At 29.5% G+C, this 18,794-nt stretch overlaps 2 protein-coding genes across 2 annotated transcripts; both read left to right on the top strand.

Annotated features, from left to right (window-relative positions):
- Positions 1-2,574: 2,574 nt before the first annotated feature.
- LOC105796469 (phloretin 4'-O-glucosyltransferase) lies at positions 2,575-4,232 on the top strand. The gene has a single exon (XM_012626191.2). The coding sequence runs from the start codon at positions 2,626-2,628 to the stop codon at positions 4,033-4,035; it is 1,410 nt and encodes a 469-aa protein (XP_012481645.1). The 5' UTR covers positions 2,575-2,625; the 3' UTR covers positions 4,036-4,232.
- Positions 4,233-16,295: 12,063 nt separating this feature from the next.
- On the top strand, positions 16,296-18,078 carry LOC105796462 (phloretin 4'-O-glucosyltransferase). Its single transcript, XM_012626184.2, has one exon. It carries the CDS (start codon positions 16,544-16,546, stop codon positions 17,951-17,953), a length of 1,410 nt encoding a protein of 469 aa, XP_012481638.1. The 5' UTR covers positions 16,296-16,543; the 3' UTR covers positions 17,954-18,078.
- The last annotated feature ends 716 nt before the right edge of the window (positions 18,079-18,794 follow it).

The following is an 18,794-nucleotide window of genomic DNA, read 5'->3' as shown; positions in this document are numbered from 1 at the left end:
ACCCTGAAATAGTTGTTACCTTTAATTATTCTAGTCAAAATGTTGAGGTCAATTTTTCCTTAAAAATACCCATTCGAACTTCATGGAGAAATATATATATTGTATTGAAAGGTGTTTTTATGAGATATTCATGTAATCATTTTAATCGATATAGTTAAAAATGTTAATTATTTAGGATAACTGATGTCATTATAAAAGTAGAGAATCAAACTATGTCAAATTAAAATATAAATATTAAATCTCAAATGCGAGCATAATAGAGATAAAAATTACAATTTTATCATTATCCTATAATGACTGGAAAAAGGTCGTATCATTAGTTAGCCCAAATAATTAGCACCCTTAATATTTTTAGTAGTTGATGTGAATATTTTTAATAACATTTATTCCGATTCATTATGTAAAAGCTATTTTTATAGAATAATATTTTATAAAAATAAAAAATTAATTAGAATAGTTAAAAATATGTTAATTATTTCAACTACCTGATATCATTTTGTAAAATAGACAATTAAATTATGCCAAATTTAATTATAAAGATTAAATCTTACTTTAAAAATTAAATCTTAAATGTAACCGTAATAGAAGGACCAAAACTTAAAATTTACAATTATAGTTATAAATTTTATTCTCCTTACTAAAAATGGATAAATTAGTCTTAATTTAAAAATATTCTTAAAATATTCTTCCATTCTTACTATTAAAATTTTGAAAATTAATTTATTCACCTCACACCTAATCAACTCGGTTAACTTTTCTTGGTACTATAATAATTATAACTCTATGGTCAATCACACCTAATCACCAATATGATAACGTTCACTATAACTTTCACCAAAAATTGCTTTCACGTAATATGAATAATTAAAAGTTGATGTAGTTGTCAATTGAGTCTTAATTTGATTAGCATCGACATTGCTGTCAGTGTAGGAGGATGTGAGTTCGAGTTTGTTCTCCTATTTAAAGGTGGGGAGGGTTATGGGTAGTTCTAAGCATTGTATCAAAAAAGAGTAGATTCTCACTAAATTTACTTGGATTTATAATTTTTTTAAAATTGATTAATAAAATTCAATCAAAATTCCATAAAAAAAAATCATCATTATTAATAATTTGAGTAAACTACATTCAAGGTTGCTAAATTATTAGTAAATTTATGTTTTGATCAATTAGCTTAAAAAAACTATAAAATGGTCATTGAACTATTGGAAAATTTTCATTTAATTTGATGGATTATTAAAACTGTTATTGTATGGCCTTCTCCGCTTGCAATGCCTGCACCAACCGAAAGATCTCTTTTCTCTTCTTTTCCATAGTTCAATTTTTTTTCATGAATCAGTTTTGAACGTCACAAATTTGCAAATCAAAATTTAAACAACTTTCTTCTTCGATCTCTGACACTAACCGTTAGATCAATTTGGATTTAAATTATGTTTTTTTACTTATCAATGTGTACTAATTCACTGTATCAATCGTCGAATAGTCGCTTAGAGATAAGGTTGTGCAAATAAACTAACCAAATCAAAAACTGACCTAAATCGAGGTATTTAGACGATTTATGGAATGCAAGTTTAAAAATTGCAGTTACCTGAAACTAAACCGAATTGTGTTTTTTATTTAATATATATTTCATTTTATTTTTTATGATATGAAAATAAATATTTTATATTTAAAATAGTGTAAATTATTTAAAAGTTTTAAAAGATTATTGTATTTTAGAAATATTTATAAAAAGCCTTGAAATTTTGTCAAATAATATTCAAAAGTCATAAAACAAAGCTCATTTTATCAAAATAAATTTAAAAATCAAAAAAAATTAGTATGGAAAAACTTTTAATAAAATGATTTTTAATTTTTTTATAAACTTTATATGTAAACTCACCAAATATTAAACTAAACACAACAACTTATAGCTTAATCCTAAATTACTAATAAATTAAATTTTAAATAATTACAAATACAAAATTTATAACATAATCCTAAATTACTAACAAATTAATTATAAAATAATTACAATATTCATACAAAAAATTACAATATTACAATATATCCCGACATTACAATATTCATACAAATTACAATATTACAATATTCATACAAAATTATAATATTACAATATTCATACAAAAATTACAATATTCATGCAAAATATTAATTCAAAACTATAAATACAAATTTAATTATAAAATAATTATAATATTCATGCAAAATTACAATATTCATTGGCGCCTCTCTATGAGGCACCTTCATTGGCGCCTACTGATAGGTGCCACCCGACTCGACCGGACCCGTTGACCGTATTTTGACACATATTTTTTTATAAAAATTATTAAAAAAATATAAAAAATATTTTATTTAAAAAAATTGTTATTATTTTTTTATTCATTGATGCCTATATAGGCTCTAATAAAAAAAATAACCCATTTTGATAAAACCTTTTAAAAAAACACCAGATAAATCCAAAAAGGTTAAAGAATCTTTGAAATTCGTCAGCTCAAACGTCACCTTTTATCAATTCCTGTCATCACTATAAAAACCCATTAATTTCCTTCACGAATTACTCCAAATTAGTAAAAAGAGAAAGGATAATTCACTACCCACGCGCCAACACGCGCCGCCGTCTCCATCATGCCACATCCTCATTTCATCGTAGTGACCTATCCTGCACAAGGCCACATAAACCCGACCTTACAATTCGCCCAGCATCTTATTCGTATCGGCGTACGTGTAACTTACATCACCAGCATCTCCGCCAGCCGCCGCATGACCAAAGTCCCCACCGCTGAAGGCCTATCGTTTTTACCTTTTTCAGATGGCTACGACGACGGAATTAAACCCGGCGATGACATAGACCATTACTTGTCTGAATTCAAGCGACGAGGCAAAGATGCCATCTCTGAGTTTATAACAAGTAGTGAAAACGAAGGTAAACCCATTACTTGCATTGTCTACTCTTTATGCCTTCATTGGGCTGCGGAGGTGGCGCGTAAACATCACATCCCGTCAGCTTTACTCTGGATTCAACCCGCCACCGTTTTCGACATCTATTATTTTTACTTTAACGGATACGAGTCCGCCATTAAAGCTCAAGCTGATGAAACAAACCCCAAGTGTTCGATAAAATTACCAGGTCTACCGCCACTCTTCACCCGCGACCTTCCATCGTTCGTCATCGCTTCGAACGTTTACCAGTCGGCACTGTCGTTGTTCCAAGAACAAATGGACGTCCTCGCAGAAGAACCCAACGCTAAAATCCTTATTAACACCTTCGATGCTTTGGAACACGAAGCATTAAACGCCATTGAAAAGTTCAAGACAGTTGGTATTGGACCTTTAGTCCCATCTTCATTCTTTAACTCAAAAGACGCATTAGATAATTCCTTAAGAGCCGATCTTTTTCAATCCGATTCAAAAAATTACATCCAATGGTTAGACTCCAAACCAAAATCGGCCGTCGTTTACGTTTCCTTTGGGAGCATGGCGGCGTTAAAGAAGCAACAAGTGGAGGAAATCGCTCGAGCTTTAATATCCAGCCGGCGACCGTTTTTATGGGTGGTGAGGAACCGGAAAGATAGAGGCGAAGAAGAGAAAGAAGAAGATAAGTTAACTTGCAGGGAAGAATTGGAACAATTTGGAATGGTGGTTCCATGGTGTTCGCAAGTAGAAGTGTTGTCTCATCCGTCGTTGGGTTGCTTCGTGACGCATTGTGGGTGGAACTCGACGTTAGAGAGCCTGGTTGCCGGTGTACCGGTGGTGGCTTTTCCTCAGTGGACGGATCAAGGGACTAGTGCGAAGCTGATTGAAGATGTGTGGGGAACTGGGGTGAGAGTGAGCGGTAATGAGGAAGGGATCGTGGAACGTGATGAGATCGTTAGGTGCTTGGATTTGGTGATGGGGGATGATGAGAAAGGGATGGAAGTGAAGAAAAATGTAGAGAAATGGAAAGGGTTAGCCAGGGAAGTCGCCATGGAAGGTGGGTCCATGGATATGAACCTTAAAGCTTTTGTGGATGATGTTGCTCAAGGTTATTGCAAGTAAATTTCTTTTTTTTTCCCTTTTAAATATCATTCTTTTTTTTCCAATCTTTAAATAGTAATGTGAATAGTGTTGGTTTAATAGTAAGAATGTTTATTGTTTCAATAGTTCGAGTCATATTAGTTGCGTTATTGTTAGGGCTTTATTTTTAAATTTATCCATATGTCAGATCATTCGAAAAATTGGAAGGTTTAGATCTATCCATGGGCTAGAATTACTTATCTTAGTTTTATTTAATATATATGTTTTTTAATTTGTTAAGAAACATTTTTTAATAGTTATAGTATTTTTGATGTATTAAATTTTTTTAAAAAATAAAATAAAAAAATTAATACTACTGGGCCAGACTAAATTCGAGTTTTAACATTTTTATCTGGGTCGAGCTAGTCTCAAGCCTACAAACGAAACTAAAATTTTGATTGGGCTCAGCCCGACTCCTTCTATAATTCACACAAAAAAAATATGTATATCTAAATTCTTTTTCGATGAATAAAATAATAAAAATACTAATTAAATTAAAATTCAATAAGTTGTTATAAATAAATTTCAATTTTGTGTTTATATTAAATTTATGCTTTAAATAATTTTGGTGCAACAAAAAATAAATTTAATTAATAAAAAGTACAATCCTGATTATACCTTTATAAAAAACATTATTAGGTTTTGACTTGTAGTAATTAATGATGGTAATGCTGAACCACCACACAAATGGAACTGCACCTAGTCAAAGTGAAGAAGATAAAAGGTTATCGTTTTGTCAACAAGTTCACGCAATGTGGTTTGTTTCTTCTTGTATGAAAATTGAAAGCTACCATTTTTTAAGTATTATATATTTGAGGATGCTACAATAGGATTCGTTTTATGGATTTTAAATCGTTCAGTTTTAAATAGAATACATTTTTTTTATGAAGGATAGTTGCAAGGTATGACAAATTGGATAATTTTTTGGTGGATAATCAGCACGAAGCAGTTATAATAATTATTTGCTCTTTACTATATAAAATTATCATTTTACTCAGATAATATGTATAACCATTCAAATGGTAAAATGAACAAATGCATTATAAAAAAAGCTTTTATGTTTGGATTTTTTTTTTAAAGTTATGCTTAGTTGTCTTATAAAAAATTTAAAAATTTTAGAAATAATTAACAAAAATTAAATTGATGTGGGATGGAGTGGGGTGTATCCAACATCTATAGAAGTGGTAATAGTTTTCAAGGTTACACATATGTAATAAAACAGGGCAAGTGGTGAAGTGAAGTGTACCAACTGTGGAGCAGTGGTGGATTTGACAACATCTATCCTAGCTCGCTCTATTGTCATCCCTAATAAGTGTAAGTATTATTGTTAGAGTTGTGTGATCCAAATTCTTGTTGAATAAAATAAGAGATTGTTTGCAAGTTAAGTTTAACAAAATATATTTTCTTTTTAGAAGATTTAGTACTTATTAGTGTAATATATTTAGCATTTATTAGCATAATTTATTTTACCTACTAATTTAGTCAATAAATAGGCTCTTTTACAACATTAGAAAAACATCTATTAAAAAGATTAGAACTCAAAAAAGAAAAAAAGAAAGAAAAGAAGAAGAAGAAGATAATGTCATATTTGGTACTTGTACTTTCATAAAATATCCAATGTGATACCTTAACTATCAATACGTGTTCTATTATAGCACTTGGCGTTAACATTATTAGTGAATTGCTAAAGCAATCAATAAAAGTTTTGGCACATAAAATTTACTTAAATGAAGAAGATGACATTTTATTTATGTAAGTTTAATAATAGATCCTTTTATTAATAATATATTTAATTAATTTGTTTTTCTTTTATTTATTTTTCTATATAATTTATATTATTCATGTGGATTTGGATGATTTAAAAAAATTACGTATCAAATTTTTATTGGCTGGTTTAGTAATTCATTAACAATATTAACACTAGGTACCATAATAAAAACGCATTAATAGTTCAAATATCACATTAAATATTTTACAAAATTGCAGGTACCATAATAAAAAATATATTAGTAGTTCAGGTGTCACATTAGATATTTTCAAAATACAAATACTACCGTAGAAATTTTATGAAAGTATAACGTTATCCCAAAAGATATAATAGTACAAATAGTTAATTGTACTAAACATCCTTCCATTATAATTTATATTTTAAATTGGTTTCTAAAATTTAAAAATTCTAATTAAATTTTTAAAATATAATTATTAGTTCCCACATTAAATATTTGTAAAGCACATTAAATACCCACGTGACACGTGATACTGTTTTATTCTTTTTTGTCGACAAGTGTTTTAATTTTTTAAATGATGAGCTTGATTAATTATGTTTCTTAAACATTCTAATTACGTCTCAAAACAATCGATGTTTTATTAATCAGGTCCTTTCATTATGAAAATTGTTAATTTAATCATTAAATGACACGCAAAATCTTATATGACATAAATCAAAATAAAATTTTAAGGAAAAGTAAAATGTTGTTACATAATTTTAAAATTAAAATTAAAAATAAAGTAAGACAAACAAAAAAAAAGGAAAATGAACGATAATTTCTGTAAAATCTATGAAAACCTCAAAATTGGTATTTATACAATATTCATTTTAAATTATATCACGTAGATCGACATCTTATTTAGCGGTTAAGTTAACAATTTTAGTAACGGAAGAACCTTATTTGATATAACATTGATAATTTAATGATATAATTAGAATGATTTAAATTTTGAAGACCAAATTAAAATAAGAGTCATAATTTAAAGATATTTGATACAATTAACTCTAATTTTTATAAGGCGTAAAAAATAAAAATTATTTAAAATCCAAATTAAAATTTTAAACATAATTATATCGTTAATCTACATCCTCCAAGAACATATTAATCTACTAACTATTCAATCTAAACTGTTTTTTTAATAATATTATTTTCAAATGTTTCAAAATGTTATTTTCGAAATTTTAAATCAATAATTGTCGTTGATAAAGGTAAAATAAAATCAATATCAAATTATCAAATTAATGAAAAGGCATTATCTTCTTGATAGTAATAATTTCATTATAGATTTTTCATATCTGCTTTTTTTTTTATATAATATTTGGAATTGTTCATAGTCTCTCATCAACCCATAAATAGGAGGATAATGCGTTTTAGTGCACTCGAACTCACATCCTCCTGTATTGACAACAATACTCATACCAATCGAATTAAGAATTTAAATGAATAAATGAAATATATAATATGAATGTGTTAAATAAAAAATATTTATATAATAAAACTTATATTAATATTAATATTAAATAATTATAACAGAAAATAATAAAATAATATAAAATTAGTAATTGTCGAATGACACCACTCGCGTGACACGTGAATAGTGTCTGTTTTTTCTTTAATTAGAATAGTGTCTTTTCTTCTTTTCTTTTTTTGCTAAAATGGACAGGTTAATAATGAATATTCCATTATTGAGATAATTTCCTAAAAATACTTTATTTAAATTTTTATTTTTAATTTTTAATTTTTATATATTAAATTTAAACTTAAAAATAATAAATATTTTTTGTAAAAGAAATGGTTGGTGATACATATTGCAATATAAATTATTCTAAGCAAATTGTCGAAACCATTTTTTTGAAAACAGAAATTTAGTTTGTCGACCTTTAAAAATAAAAATTTGAGTCGCCACCGGTCCGTGATTTAGGTGTGATCGGCTCACCTGAAAAACAAATGTGGCCTACGAAATTTGAGAAAACAGGTTCGGGAGTCAGTTACGCACGAGGAAGGGTTAACACCCTCGTAACGCCCAAAAAAAATCGGTACCGAATTTAATTATTTAATGTCTTGGTGTCGAAAATTTAAAAGATTTTGTTAAGCTCAAACATTGAAATCTGAAAAGGATAGTAATTATTCAAGTCATACGAAGAAATTGAGACCCAATACGTTAGGATACAATTTCTCAAAATTCCAGAATTTTGAATATCACTTTTGCTTTATAAGTAAATCTTCATTTCGAGGAAGCAATTATGTCATGCCCAATACGTTAGGACATAACGAATTAAGTTCCCAAAAATGATTTTTACTTATATATTTTAAATAACGAATATTCTCGGTTATTTAGAATTAACAAAGAAAATCGGAACCCAATACGTTAGGGCTCAATTTTCCTCGAAAATCCCTAACTTTGAATCTCGTTTTTATTTTAAAAACCTTTGAATCATAAAAAATAATTTTAATGTTCGACAAAATCAAAATGTATTTGAAAAATATGTTGAAAATGTCAATGCAATATGAAACAAATATTTTAATTTAAATTATATGTATACATAAGTATGGTATATAAACAATTTTAGCAAACATGTACATGGATATGAGAGAAAAACGTAAGTCATAAAAATAAAACAATGATAAAATACATATAAAATATATTAATACTTTTTAAAAATGTATAAGTATAATGTATTAGTAAATATAAAATTATGGAAAATATTTATAATAGCCTTGAAAAGAATGTAAAAATATATGTACACGTTATAAAAATGTATAAACATATGAATTATAAAACATGAAAATATAAATATCATAAAAATATGAATGTATATAAAATATATATAAACTATAAAAATAAAATGATATGATAATAAGATATATACGTACTACATATATGTATTTAAAACATTTAGAATATACATATATATATATATATTAACATATATACATGCGCATATATATACGGACAATAATAATAATATACTAATAATTATACTAATAAACAATATAAACAATATAATAATAAATAAATATAAAAAAACTAAAAAAAAAACAAATTAAAGATTAAGTTTCAAAACCAAACGGAATTTGAGAGCTGAATTTGAAAATAAAAATAAGAAAGGGAGTAATTTAAACATGCGCAACCAAGGGGAGGACCAAAAAAACAATTTACCCAAACCACTCGAAGCATTGCGCGATATTGGATTAAATCAAAACATTAACAATGTTTCATGGAAAAAATTTGAAAATAATAAAAAACAGTGATTTTGAAAACCATAAAAACATGAAGGGCCTAAATTATAAATAACCCATCAACTTAAAACATGCGAATCTGATCGGTTTTTGGATCGGGTCACGCGTGTAACAGCCCGATTTTTTTGGGTCTAGTTGAAACAGTGGTTTTGGGACCACAAATCTGACGAGGAAAAAAATTTATTTTAAAATTTATGCTTTATGACATATTAATTCAAGAAAGGATTAAATTGCAAAAGTGAGAAAAGTTTTGTTACCCACGAGTAAATACTAAAAAGTTGAGGGGTTAAAGTGTAAATATGAAAAAGTTAAAGGACCAATAGTGTAAATATTTTAAGAGTGGAATAATCTAGAAAGTAAGAAAAATGGATGAATTGGGACCAAATTGAATAGATGAAGAATTATGAGGGATTAAATTATAATTTTACCAAATTAAGTGATGACTCAAGGATGGAATTTTAAAAGATCCAAAGGGCAAAATGGTCAATTAGAAGAAAGAGAAATCTAGAAAATAATGATGATGTTGGAGATATTTAGATTAAATAAATAAGTAAATATTAGTTTATTAGTATTTTAATTAGATATTTAAATGACATTTTCTTATTTTATTATTATTTTATTTAGTATATATATATATATATATATGGAATAAAAGAGGAAGAATCATCTTCTTCTTCCATGCAACCAATGTGAGAAGAGAGAAAAAGAAAGAAAGTTTTGCTTTCTTTACAATTTGGTCCTTTGACCAAAAATCTATCATTTTCACTTAGAAATCAGAGAAATTTTCATAGCCACCAAGAGATAAAATTGGCAAGGAGACTATGGGGAGCTAGAATATCAAGTTAGATTCAAGAAATAGAGGCTGGAGGAGAGAGAAAATCAAGTTAAAGATTGAAGTCAATTGAGCAAGGTAAGAACATCATGATTTCAACATATTTTTGAGTTTGATATTATTGAAAAAGTATGAGATTGATGTTAATGTAGGGTTTTATTATATAAGATTATATGTTCTTGATATGTTAGTGAAAAGAAAATAAGAGAAAGTGTTGAGAAATAGTGTAGAGAAGGAAAATAAGAGTGTTATAGACTTAGTAATCAATATTTGCACTAAAACAGTTTTGGACAGTAGCAGTAGTCTAACTTTGAAAAATTACCAAAAATTGTAGCGATTGAATTAGAGGATTAATAAAATATAAAATTAAATCTTATTGAGTCTAGTTTCTTATAAAAGAAACAGTGTAAGCAATGGAATTCTAAATCATGAGATATTATAGATTTTGTGAGACAAGGTCAGAATGAATTCGGGTTCCCCTGTTCTGACTTTGGAAAATCATTAAAAATTGTGAAAAAATTAATTTGAGTTATAATTTATATGGTTAGAATATTTAATGAGTCTATTTTTATAATAAACAAATGGAAACAACATCCGAATTCATTACAATGAGATAATTAATTTTTAGTGAAGAGTGGTCGGAACTGTCAGACAGCGAAACAGAGGAAACTTTAAAGAATAAACTGTACTATTTGGCTGAACCAAAAATTCTGAAAATTTTATGGCAAGAAGATACGTGAGTCTAGTTTCAGGGAAAATTAACAGATCTTAATTTGGAGCTCTGTAGCTTTAGATAAAAATAATTTAGTAACTCTGACTCGGATAAACAGCTTTTAATATACATGTGAGTGAATAGTGAAATTATAGTTAATGTTGTTTAAGTGTGTTATACACATTAAGGATGTGGAATGTAGAGGGGGAGGAGGAAAATTGGGAAATATATGAATGATTTGTGTATAATTGGTCATATGCTTGATTATAATTGATAAACGATGAAATGGAAATGATGCTTATATTTGTGCATTATTGGTCATGGTCTAAGCTCATGTATGAAAATAAAGTTTCATAGTATGTGTGTATGGCATATTCGGTATATGATTTGGCATAAAAAAATATCATGAATGGTTTATGAATTAACACATGTTGGTAAGCATGATACATGAAGAAATGTTGTGCTCATCCATGCTTATAATGCTTATGCTATATGTGTATTTGACTAACATATCTAATGTTGAAATGAGAATAAAATAAAAATGCGAAAACTGAATAAATGATCAAATTGAGCGGAACGCCGGATTTGAGTACTTCTGATCAGTGACAAGTGACAAAGTGATAAGTGGTAGCTTTAGCTACACTTATATGATCAAGTGACAAAGTGATAAGTGGTAGCCTTAGCTACACTTATCTGATCAAGTGACAAAGTGATAAGTGGTAGCCTAGCTACACTTATCTGATCAAGGACAAATGATAAGTGGTCATACGTAAGACCATAGTTATACTATGGCAAAGTGAAAGTGAAATACTTAATTTTCCATAACAGTTCCCTAATTTGATAAGGACGGTAAGTGACAAATTGACCCAAAAGAATTAAAGAAAATGGATAAGTGGTAGTGTATTTATACCAGGATGATGTTGTTATTTAAGCTAAAATGATATTTTCATTGCAAAATTTAGAATTTCATAAATGTGTTAACGAATGGTATAATGGACAAACGTTGAATTAAATGGTAAATACGTATTAGTGTTAAACTTAATGAGATTGAATTGTATGTGAATTAAATGGAAATTGCTAGTGATATGATCTAAATCGTGAGCATGAGAAATTGCGAATTGAGTGAAATGGAAATGAAGTATTGAATTGCATGAGTATGTATCAGGTCTCATAGGCCCTAATTATTAAAATTATAATAACATCTCGAGGATATATTGTGAAGAGTTATAAAATCATGTTAATAATTTTGAAAGTTTTAATTTAGATGAAATTTTATAACTCGGTTAAATATGTTTACAAGTGTATTTGTTCTGGTAATACCTCATACCCTATTTCGGTGTCGACTACGGGTAAGGGGTGTTACAACGCGGGCATTCGGGTACACCAAATACGGCGCCGTTTTAAAATCAATTAAAAACCCCTTTTTCAAACCCTAAAAACCATTTTCTTTCTTTCTTTGTCATTGCATCGTTTCTCTACCCTTAAAACTCCTCCCCTGCTCTGACGGTAATGAAACAAAGGGCTTCATCGACGCCACGCTGGTAAGTTTTCCTTTACTCCCTTTCTTTAATCTCTTTTGTTTTAGAAACAAAAGAAAAACAAAAGTAAAATGAAAGCGGTAAAAGAACAGAAGAAAAGAAACAACAACCTGTCACCTTCAAAATGTTTGTTTCTCTTGTATTTTCTTTTTAATTTTTCTATCAAAAATTTGCTAACCCTTATTACAGAAATCCATTGGCTTTTTATAGCCAAAACTTCTTTACAATTTGCTGTATCTCCTATTAGAGTTGCGATGTGAGCAATTGCTGCAGCGTTTGCGGAATCGTACGAGGGATCCTAGCTGACGTGCGGTGCTGGGGCAAAGGGCTAGGGTTTTTCGGATGTGTGCTGTTAGGGCTATGTATTTGGGCTGTTTGTATTGGGTCATTGGGTTTAGAGTAGTAGGCTAAATGTTGGGACTGATTTAGTGTGGGCTTTAGGTTTAGTTGGGCCCGGGCAAAATTTAGGTCTTACACAAATGTTTAATCAACCAAACATATTCTTGTGATTTTATTATAAAATTAAATTAATACTTTATAAGATATACCAAAATCCCATTAATCAGGTTCCATTGGGTGGGAAACAACCAAATGACACTTAACTTTAATTATACACAAAAAATCTTCTATGGAAATAGATTTATCATTTGTTTGTAATTTTAAAAAAATTATTCGATTGAGTCTTAATTTGATTGGTATTGGTATTGCTGTCAATGCAGGAGGGTTTGGGTTTGAATGTGCTGAAGCGCATTATCCTCCTATTTTAGGGTTGGAGAGGGGCTATAGGTAGCTTTAGCTATTGTATAAAAAATAACATATATGATAAGAACAGATAATAAGATTAATGTTAAAAAAAAAAACTTATTGTTTGTCTGTTGAATATGTTAACGTAAATTAATTGTTAATATCTTAATAAATAAAGTATGAATGGAAGTGATAGTGAAATTGGGTATTCTGATAACATTGTGATTAAAAAAAAAAGCTGATAAGAAATTGTTTATCAATTCGGTTTCCTACGTCTACACAATCTAGCTCAATGAGATGAATTTACTATCTTTGAACTCAATACAACAAGTAATCCTAGTTCTATCACACCCTGGTCTAGTAACCTCAATGTTGTACTCAAAGGCTAGATTTTTTACCATGAAATTCTCCCCCCGAGCACATAGTTTGTAAAACCATCATCAAGGCAACAATAGGTTTTACTATCTCATTTGCAATCTCACAATAACGTTCCTACGTGAACTGGTAAGTGCTCTAAAAAATTCTATACAGAAATCTATACAAGTATCTCAAATATGTAGAAGTTTTCCAAGACTTACTCACATACTAAAGATTAATTACAATCCCCTTTGAACAACAACTAAATAGTTAAATCCAATATAATAAATAACAACTAAAGTAAAGAGGATTGTTGGAAGATAAGTCCTCAAGTTTTGTCCCGATCAAACATCCTTAATCGAAAGAATTTGGTAAGATTGATCTGATCCGATCCAATCCTTAAAAATATGTTTCTCTAAATGGATTAATATCTATTGATGGGCCTGAATAATTCCACAATATTAATCTAACCTAAAGATTTTATTTCAATAAATGGTCAATTTCAAATATAACAAGTAGGACTCTATCGCTAATAATAACGTGAGACGATACCATTGGCTAGAGTTTTTTTTTTTTTTAACAACACTAACAGCATGTACTTATTTCAATAACTAATTCAAAGTTTAGGTACTCGGATCGATAAAAAATAATTTAAATACCTAACTCAAACAAACCTAATAGTTTAAGTATCTCCCGTTTAATTAAGCTTTTAATAAAAATGGTTTAATCACTTTTAACTACTAGATCAGGCCTTTCGTAGGTTTCAATTAAGCCCAATTCATATTCGGGCCACCATATAAATCTAGACCTATACTAATAATACTCCAAAGTTTTTATGGAAAATAAATTGATTTTCAGTAATATATCTAAATTTGTTTTCAAAATATATTAACAACACTCACCATGTGAAAAAATTATGGACAATTTTATATAAAAATAAATAAAATTTTAATTGTAATGGTAAAATTTTGGCTAGAAACTACGGTTTGTCTCGAGTTAAAATTTCAAAATGTTTAAATATTTTTAGAGATTTATTACGGGTTTAAATTGATTTTATAAATTTTATATAAAAATGTAAAAACAAAAAACCCTCGTAACGTTATTTGTTACTTTGTAAAAATATATATAATCATTTTAATTAAGATATTAATGTTAAATTAATTTGTCACGTCAATTAATATATTTACATAATTCATGAAATAACATTGTAAAAATATTCTTCCATTCCTACTATTAAAATTTTGAAAAATTAATTTATTCACCTCACACTCTAATCAACTCGGTTAACTTTTCTTGATACTATAATAATTATAACTCAATGGTCAATCACACCTAACCACCAATATGATAACTTTCACTATAACTTTCACCAAAAATTACTTTTACAAAATATGAATAATTAAAAGTTGATGTAGTTGTCAACTAAGTCTTAATTTGATTAGCATCGGCATTGTTGTCAGTGTAGGAGGATGTGAGTTTGAGTTTGTTCTCCTATTTAAAAGTGGGGACGGCTATGGGTAGCTCTAAGCATTGTATCAAAAAAGAGTAGATTTTCCCTAAATTTACTTCGATTTATAAATTTTTTTTAAAATTAATTAATAAAATTCAATCGAAATTCCATCACAAAAAAAAAAAAATCATCATTATTAATAATTTGAGTAAACTACATTCAAGGTTGCTAAATTATTAGTAAATTTATGTTTTGATCAGTCAGCTTAAAAAAACTACAAAATGGTCATTGAACTATTTGAAAATTTTCATTTAACTTGATGGACTGTTAAAATTGTTATTGTATGGCCTTCTCCGCTTGCAATGCTTGCACCAACCGAAAGATCTCTTCTCTTCTTTTCTATAGTTCAATTTTTTTTCATGAAATAGTTTTGAACGTCACAAATTTACAAATTAAAATCTAAACAACTTTCTTCTTCGATCTCTGACACTAACCGTTAGATCAATTTGGATTTAAAGTATGTTCTTTTACTTATCAATGTGTACTGATTCACTGTATCAATCGTCGAATAGTCGCTTAGAGCTAAGGTTGTGCAAACAAACTAACCAAATCGAAAACCAACCCTAACCAAGGTATTTAGATGATTTATGGAATGCAAGTTTAAAAATTGCAGTTACCTAAAACTAAACTGAATTGTGTTTTTTTTTAATATATAAGTCATTTTATTTTTTATGATATAAAAATAAATATTTTATATTTAAAATAGTGTAAATTATTTAAAATTTTTAAAAGATTATTGTATTTTAGAAATATTTATGAAAAAAATCTTGAAATTTTGTCAAATAATATTCAAAAGCCATAAAACAAAGCTCATTTTATCAAAATAAATTTAAAAAATCAAAATAAAAAATTAATATGGAAAAACTGAACCGAGCCAAACCTAATTATGATGGACAATTCAAAAGATTTGAAAAACTCAACCAAACCGAACTGATATCACCCCTATTTGGAGCTTGCTAATCGGACTTAAAAAAATATTTAACGGCCTAGTGACTTAAATTATAAATTTCGAATAATTTAGTTACTTAAATGAAAACTTTCGAATAGTTCAGTGACCATTTTGTAAAATCTAAAAGTTGAGTAATCAAAATATGGAAGCTAATCTACATTGCAAGCCACTCAAATATGTTTAAGCTTCTTTTTTTACACTCAACTTTTAAAACTTTCAAAATTGTCACCTAACTAATCAAATTTATTTTTCTGTCCATTTCAGTTAAGGGTTTGACACGAGGTTGAGGTAATACTTTAAAATTAGTATAATAACAAATTTAGCCATCAAAATTTATATTTTATGTCAATTTAATCATAAATTTCAAAAATTAACCCTCAACTTTACAAATACCTAATCTACCAGATATGCAAAGATAAGGCATTTAACAATGCTTAAGGGATATGGATCAAAAATATCGAACTCAATTAATTGAGTGACCGTTTCGAAAGTTTTAAAAATTGAGTGAGTAAAAAAACAGTGTAAGCATAGATGGATAACTTGGTAGGTAGTTTCACCAAATATAAACTTACCAGTTTAGTGTCCCCCAAGAGTCGTGTAGTCTGAAGCTGTCTCTGACAGCATCATGCATCAAGCTGCAACCTAAGCCTTTAAAAAACACCAGATAAATCCAAAAAGGTTTAGGAATCTATGAAATTCGTCAGCTCAAACGTCACCTTTTATGAATTCCTCTCATCACGATAAAAACCCATTAATTTCCTTCACCAATTACTCCAAATTAGTAAAAAGAGAAAGGATAATTCACTACCCACGCGCCAACACGCGCCGCCATCACCATCATGCCACAACCTCATTTCATCGTAGTGACCTATCCTGCACAAGGCCACATAAACCCGACCTTACAATTCGCCAAACATCTTATTCGTCTCGGCGTACGTGTAACTTACATCACCAGCATCTCCGCCAGCCGCCGCATGACCAAAGTCCCCACCGCTGAAGGCCTATCGTTTTTACCTTTTTCAGATGGCTACGACTACGGAATTAAACCCGGCGATGACACAGACCATTACTTGTCTGAATTCAAGCGACGAGGCAAAGATGCCATCTCTGAGTATATAACAAGTAGTGAAAACGAAGGTAAACCCATTACTTGCATTGTCTACTCTTTATGCCTTCATTGGGCTGCGGAGGTGGCGCGTAAACATCACATCCCGTCAGCTTTACTCTGGATTCAACCCGCCACCGTTTTCGACATCTATTATTTTTACTTCAACGGATACGAATCCGCCATTAAAGCTCAAGCTGATGAAACAAACCCGAAGTGTTCGATAAAATTACCAGGTCTACCGCCACTCTTCCCCCGCGACCTTCCATCGTTCGTCATCGCTTCGAACGTTTACCAATCGGCACTGTCGTTGTTCCAAGAACAAATGGACGTCCTCGCAGAAGAACCCAACGCTAAAATCCTTATTAACACCTTCGATGCTTTGGAACACGAAGCATTAAACGCCATTGAAAAGTTCAAGACAGTTGGTATTGGACCTTTAGTCCCATCTTCATTCTTTAACTCAAAAGACGCATTAGATAATTCCTTAAGAGTCGATCTTTTTCAATCCGATTCAAAAGATTACATCCAATGGTTAGACTCCAAACCAAAATCGGCCGTCGTTTACGTTTCCTTCGGGAGTATCGCGGCGTTGAAGAAGCAACAAGTGGAGGAAATCGCTCGAGCTTTAATATCCAGCCGGCGACCGTTTTTATGGGTGATGAGGAACCGGAAAGATAGAGGCGAAGAAGAGAAAGAAGAAGATAAGTTAACTTGCAGGGAAGAATTGGAACAAATTGGAATGGTGGTTCCATGGTGTTCGCAAGTAGAAGTGTTGTCTCATCCGTCGTTGGGTTGCTTTGTGACGCATTGTGGGTGGAACTCGACGTTAGAGAGCTTGGTTGCCGGTGTACCGATGGTAGCTTTTCCTCAGTGGACGGATCAAGGGACTAGTGCGAAGCTGATTGAAGATGTGTGGGGCACTGGGGTGAGAGTGAGCACTAATGAAGAAGGGATGGTGGAACGTGATGAGATCGTTAGGTGCTTGGATGTGGTGATGGGGGATGATGAGAAAGGGATGGAAGTGAAGAAAAATGTAGAGAAATGGAAAGGGTTAGCCAGGGAAGCCGCCATGGAAGGTGGGTCCATGGATATGAACCTTAAAGCTTTTGTGGATGATGTTTCTCAAGGTTATTGCAAGTAAATTTGTTTTTTTCTTCCATTTTAAATATCATTCTTCATTTTCAATCTTTAAAAATCTCATTGGTGTTGGTTTGATTTGATGGTAAGAATGCTATAAATAAATTTCAATTTTGGGTTTATATTAAATTTATGCCTTTTAATCATTATATAAAAAACTTTATTAGGTTTTGACAAAATGGAACTTCACCTAGTCAAAGTGAAGAAGATAGAGGCCATCGTTTTGTCAACAAGTTCACGCAGTGTGGCTTGTTTCTTCTTGTATGAAAATTAAAAGCCACCTTTTTTTAAGTATTATATATTTGAGGATGATAGAAAAAGATTCGTTTCATAGATTTTGAATCGTTTAATTTTAAATTGAATAAATTTTTCTATGAAGTATAGTTGCAAGGTATGGCAAATTGGATAATTTTTTTTGGTGGATAATTGGCACGAAGCAGTTATAATAATTATTTGCTCTTTACTATATAAAATTATTATTTTACTCGTATAATATAATATGTATAACCATTCAAATGATAAAATGTACAAATGCATTATAAAAAGGCTTTTATGTTTAGATTTAAAAAAAAGTTATGCTTAATTGTCTTATAAAAATTTAAAATTTTAGAAATAATTAACAAAAATAAATTGATGTGGGATGGAGTGAGATATATCTAACATCTATAGAAGTGGTAAGGTTACACATCTGTAATGAAGCAGGGCAAGTGTTCCAACTGTGGAGCAGTGGTGGATTTGAGAACAATCTATCTCAGCTCGCTCTATTTGATACAATTGACCCTACTTTTTATAATGCATAAAAAAATAAAAAATAATTAAAAATCCAAATTAAAATTTTAAACATA

The sequence above is a fragment of the Gossypium raimondii genome, chromosome 3 (assembly GCF_025698545.1).
Source record: "Gossypium raimondii isolate GPD5lz chromosome 3, ASM2569854v1, whole genome shotgun sequence".
In the NCBI taxonomy this organism is placed as follows: domain Eukaryota; kingdom Viridiplantae; phylum Streptophyta; class Magnoliopsida; order Malvales; family Malvaceae; genus Gossypium; species Gossypium raimondii.
Note: the sequence above shows the minus strand (reverse complement) of the source record. Positions and strands in the feature narration are given on the sequence as shown.

Coding starts and splice junctions, on each gene's coding strand:
- LOC105796462 (XM_012626184.2), top strand. CDS start 16,544: ATGCCACAACCTCATTTCATCGTAGTGACCTATCCTGCACAAGGCCAC.
- LOC105796469 (XM_012626191.2), top strand. CDS start 2,626: ATGCCACATCCTCATTTCATCGTAGTGACCTATCCTGCACAAGGCCAC.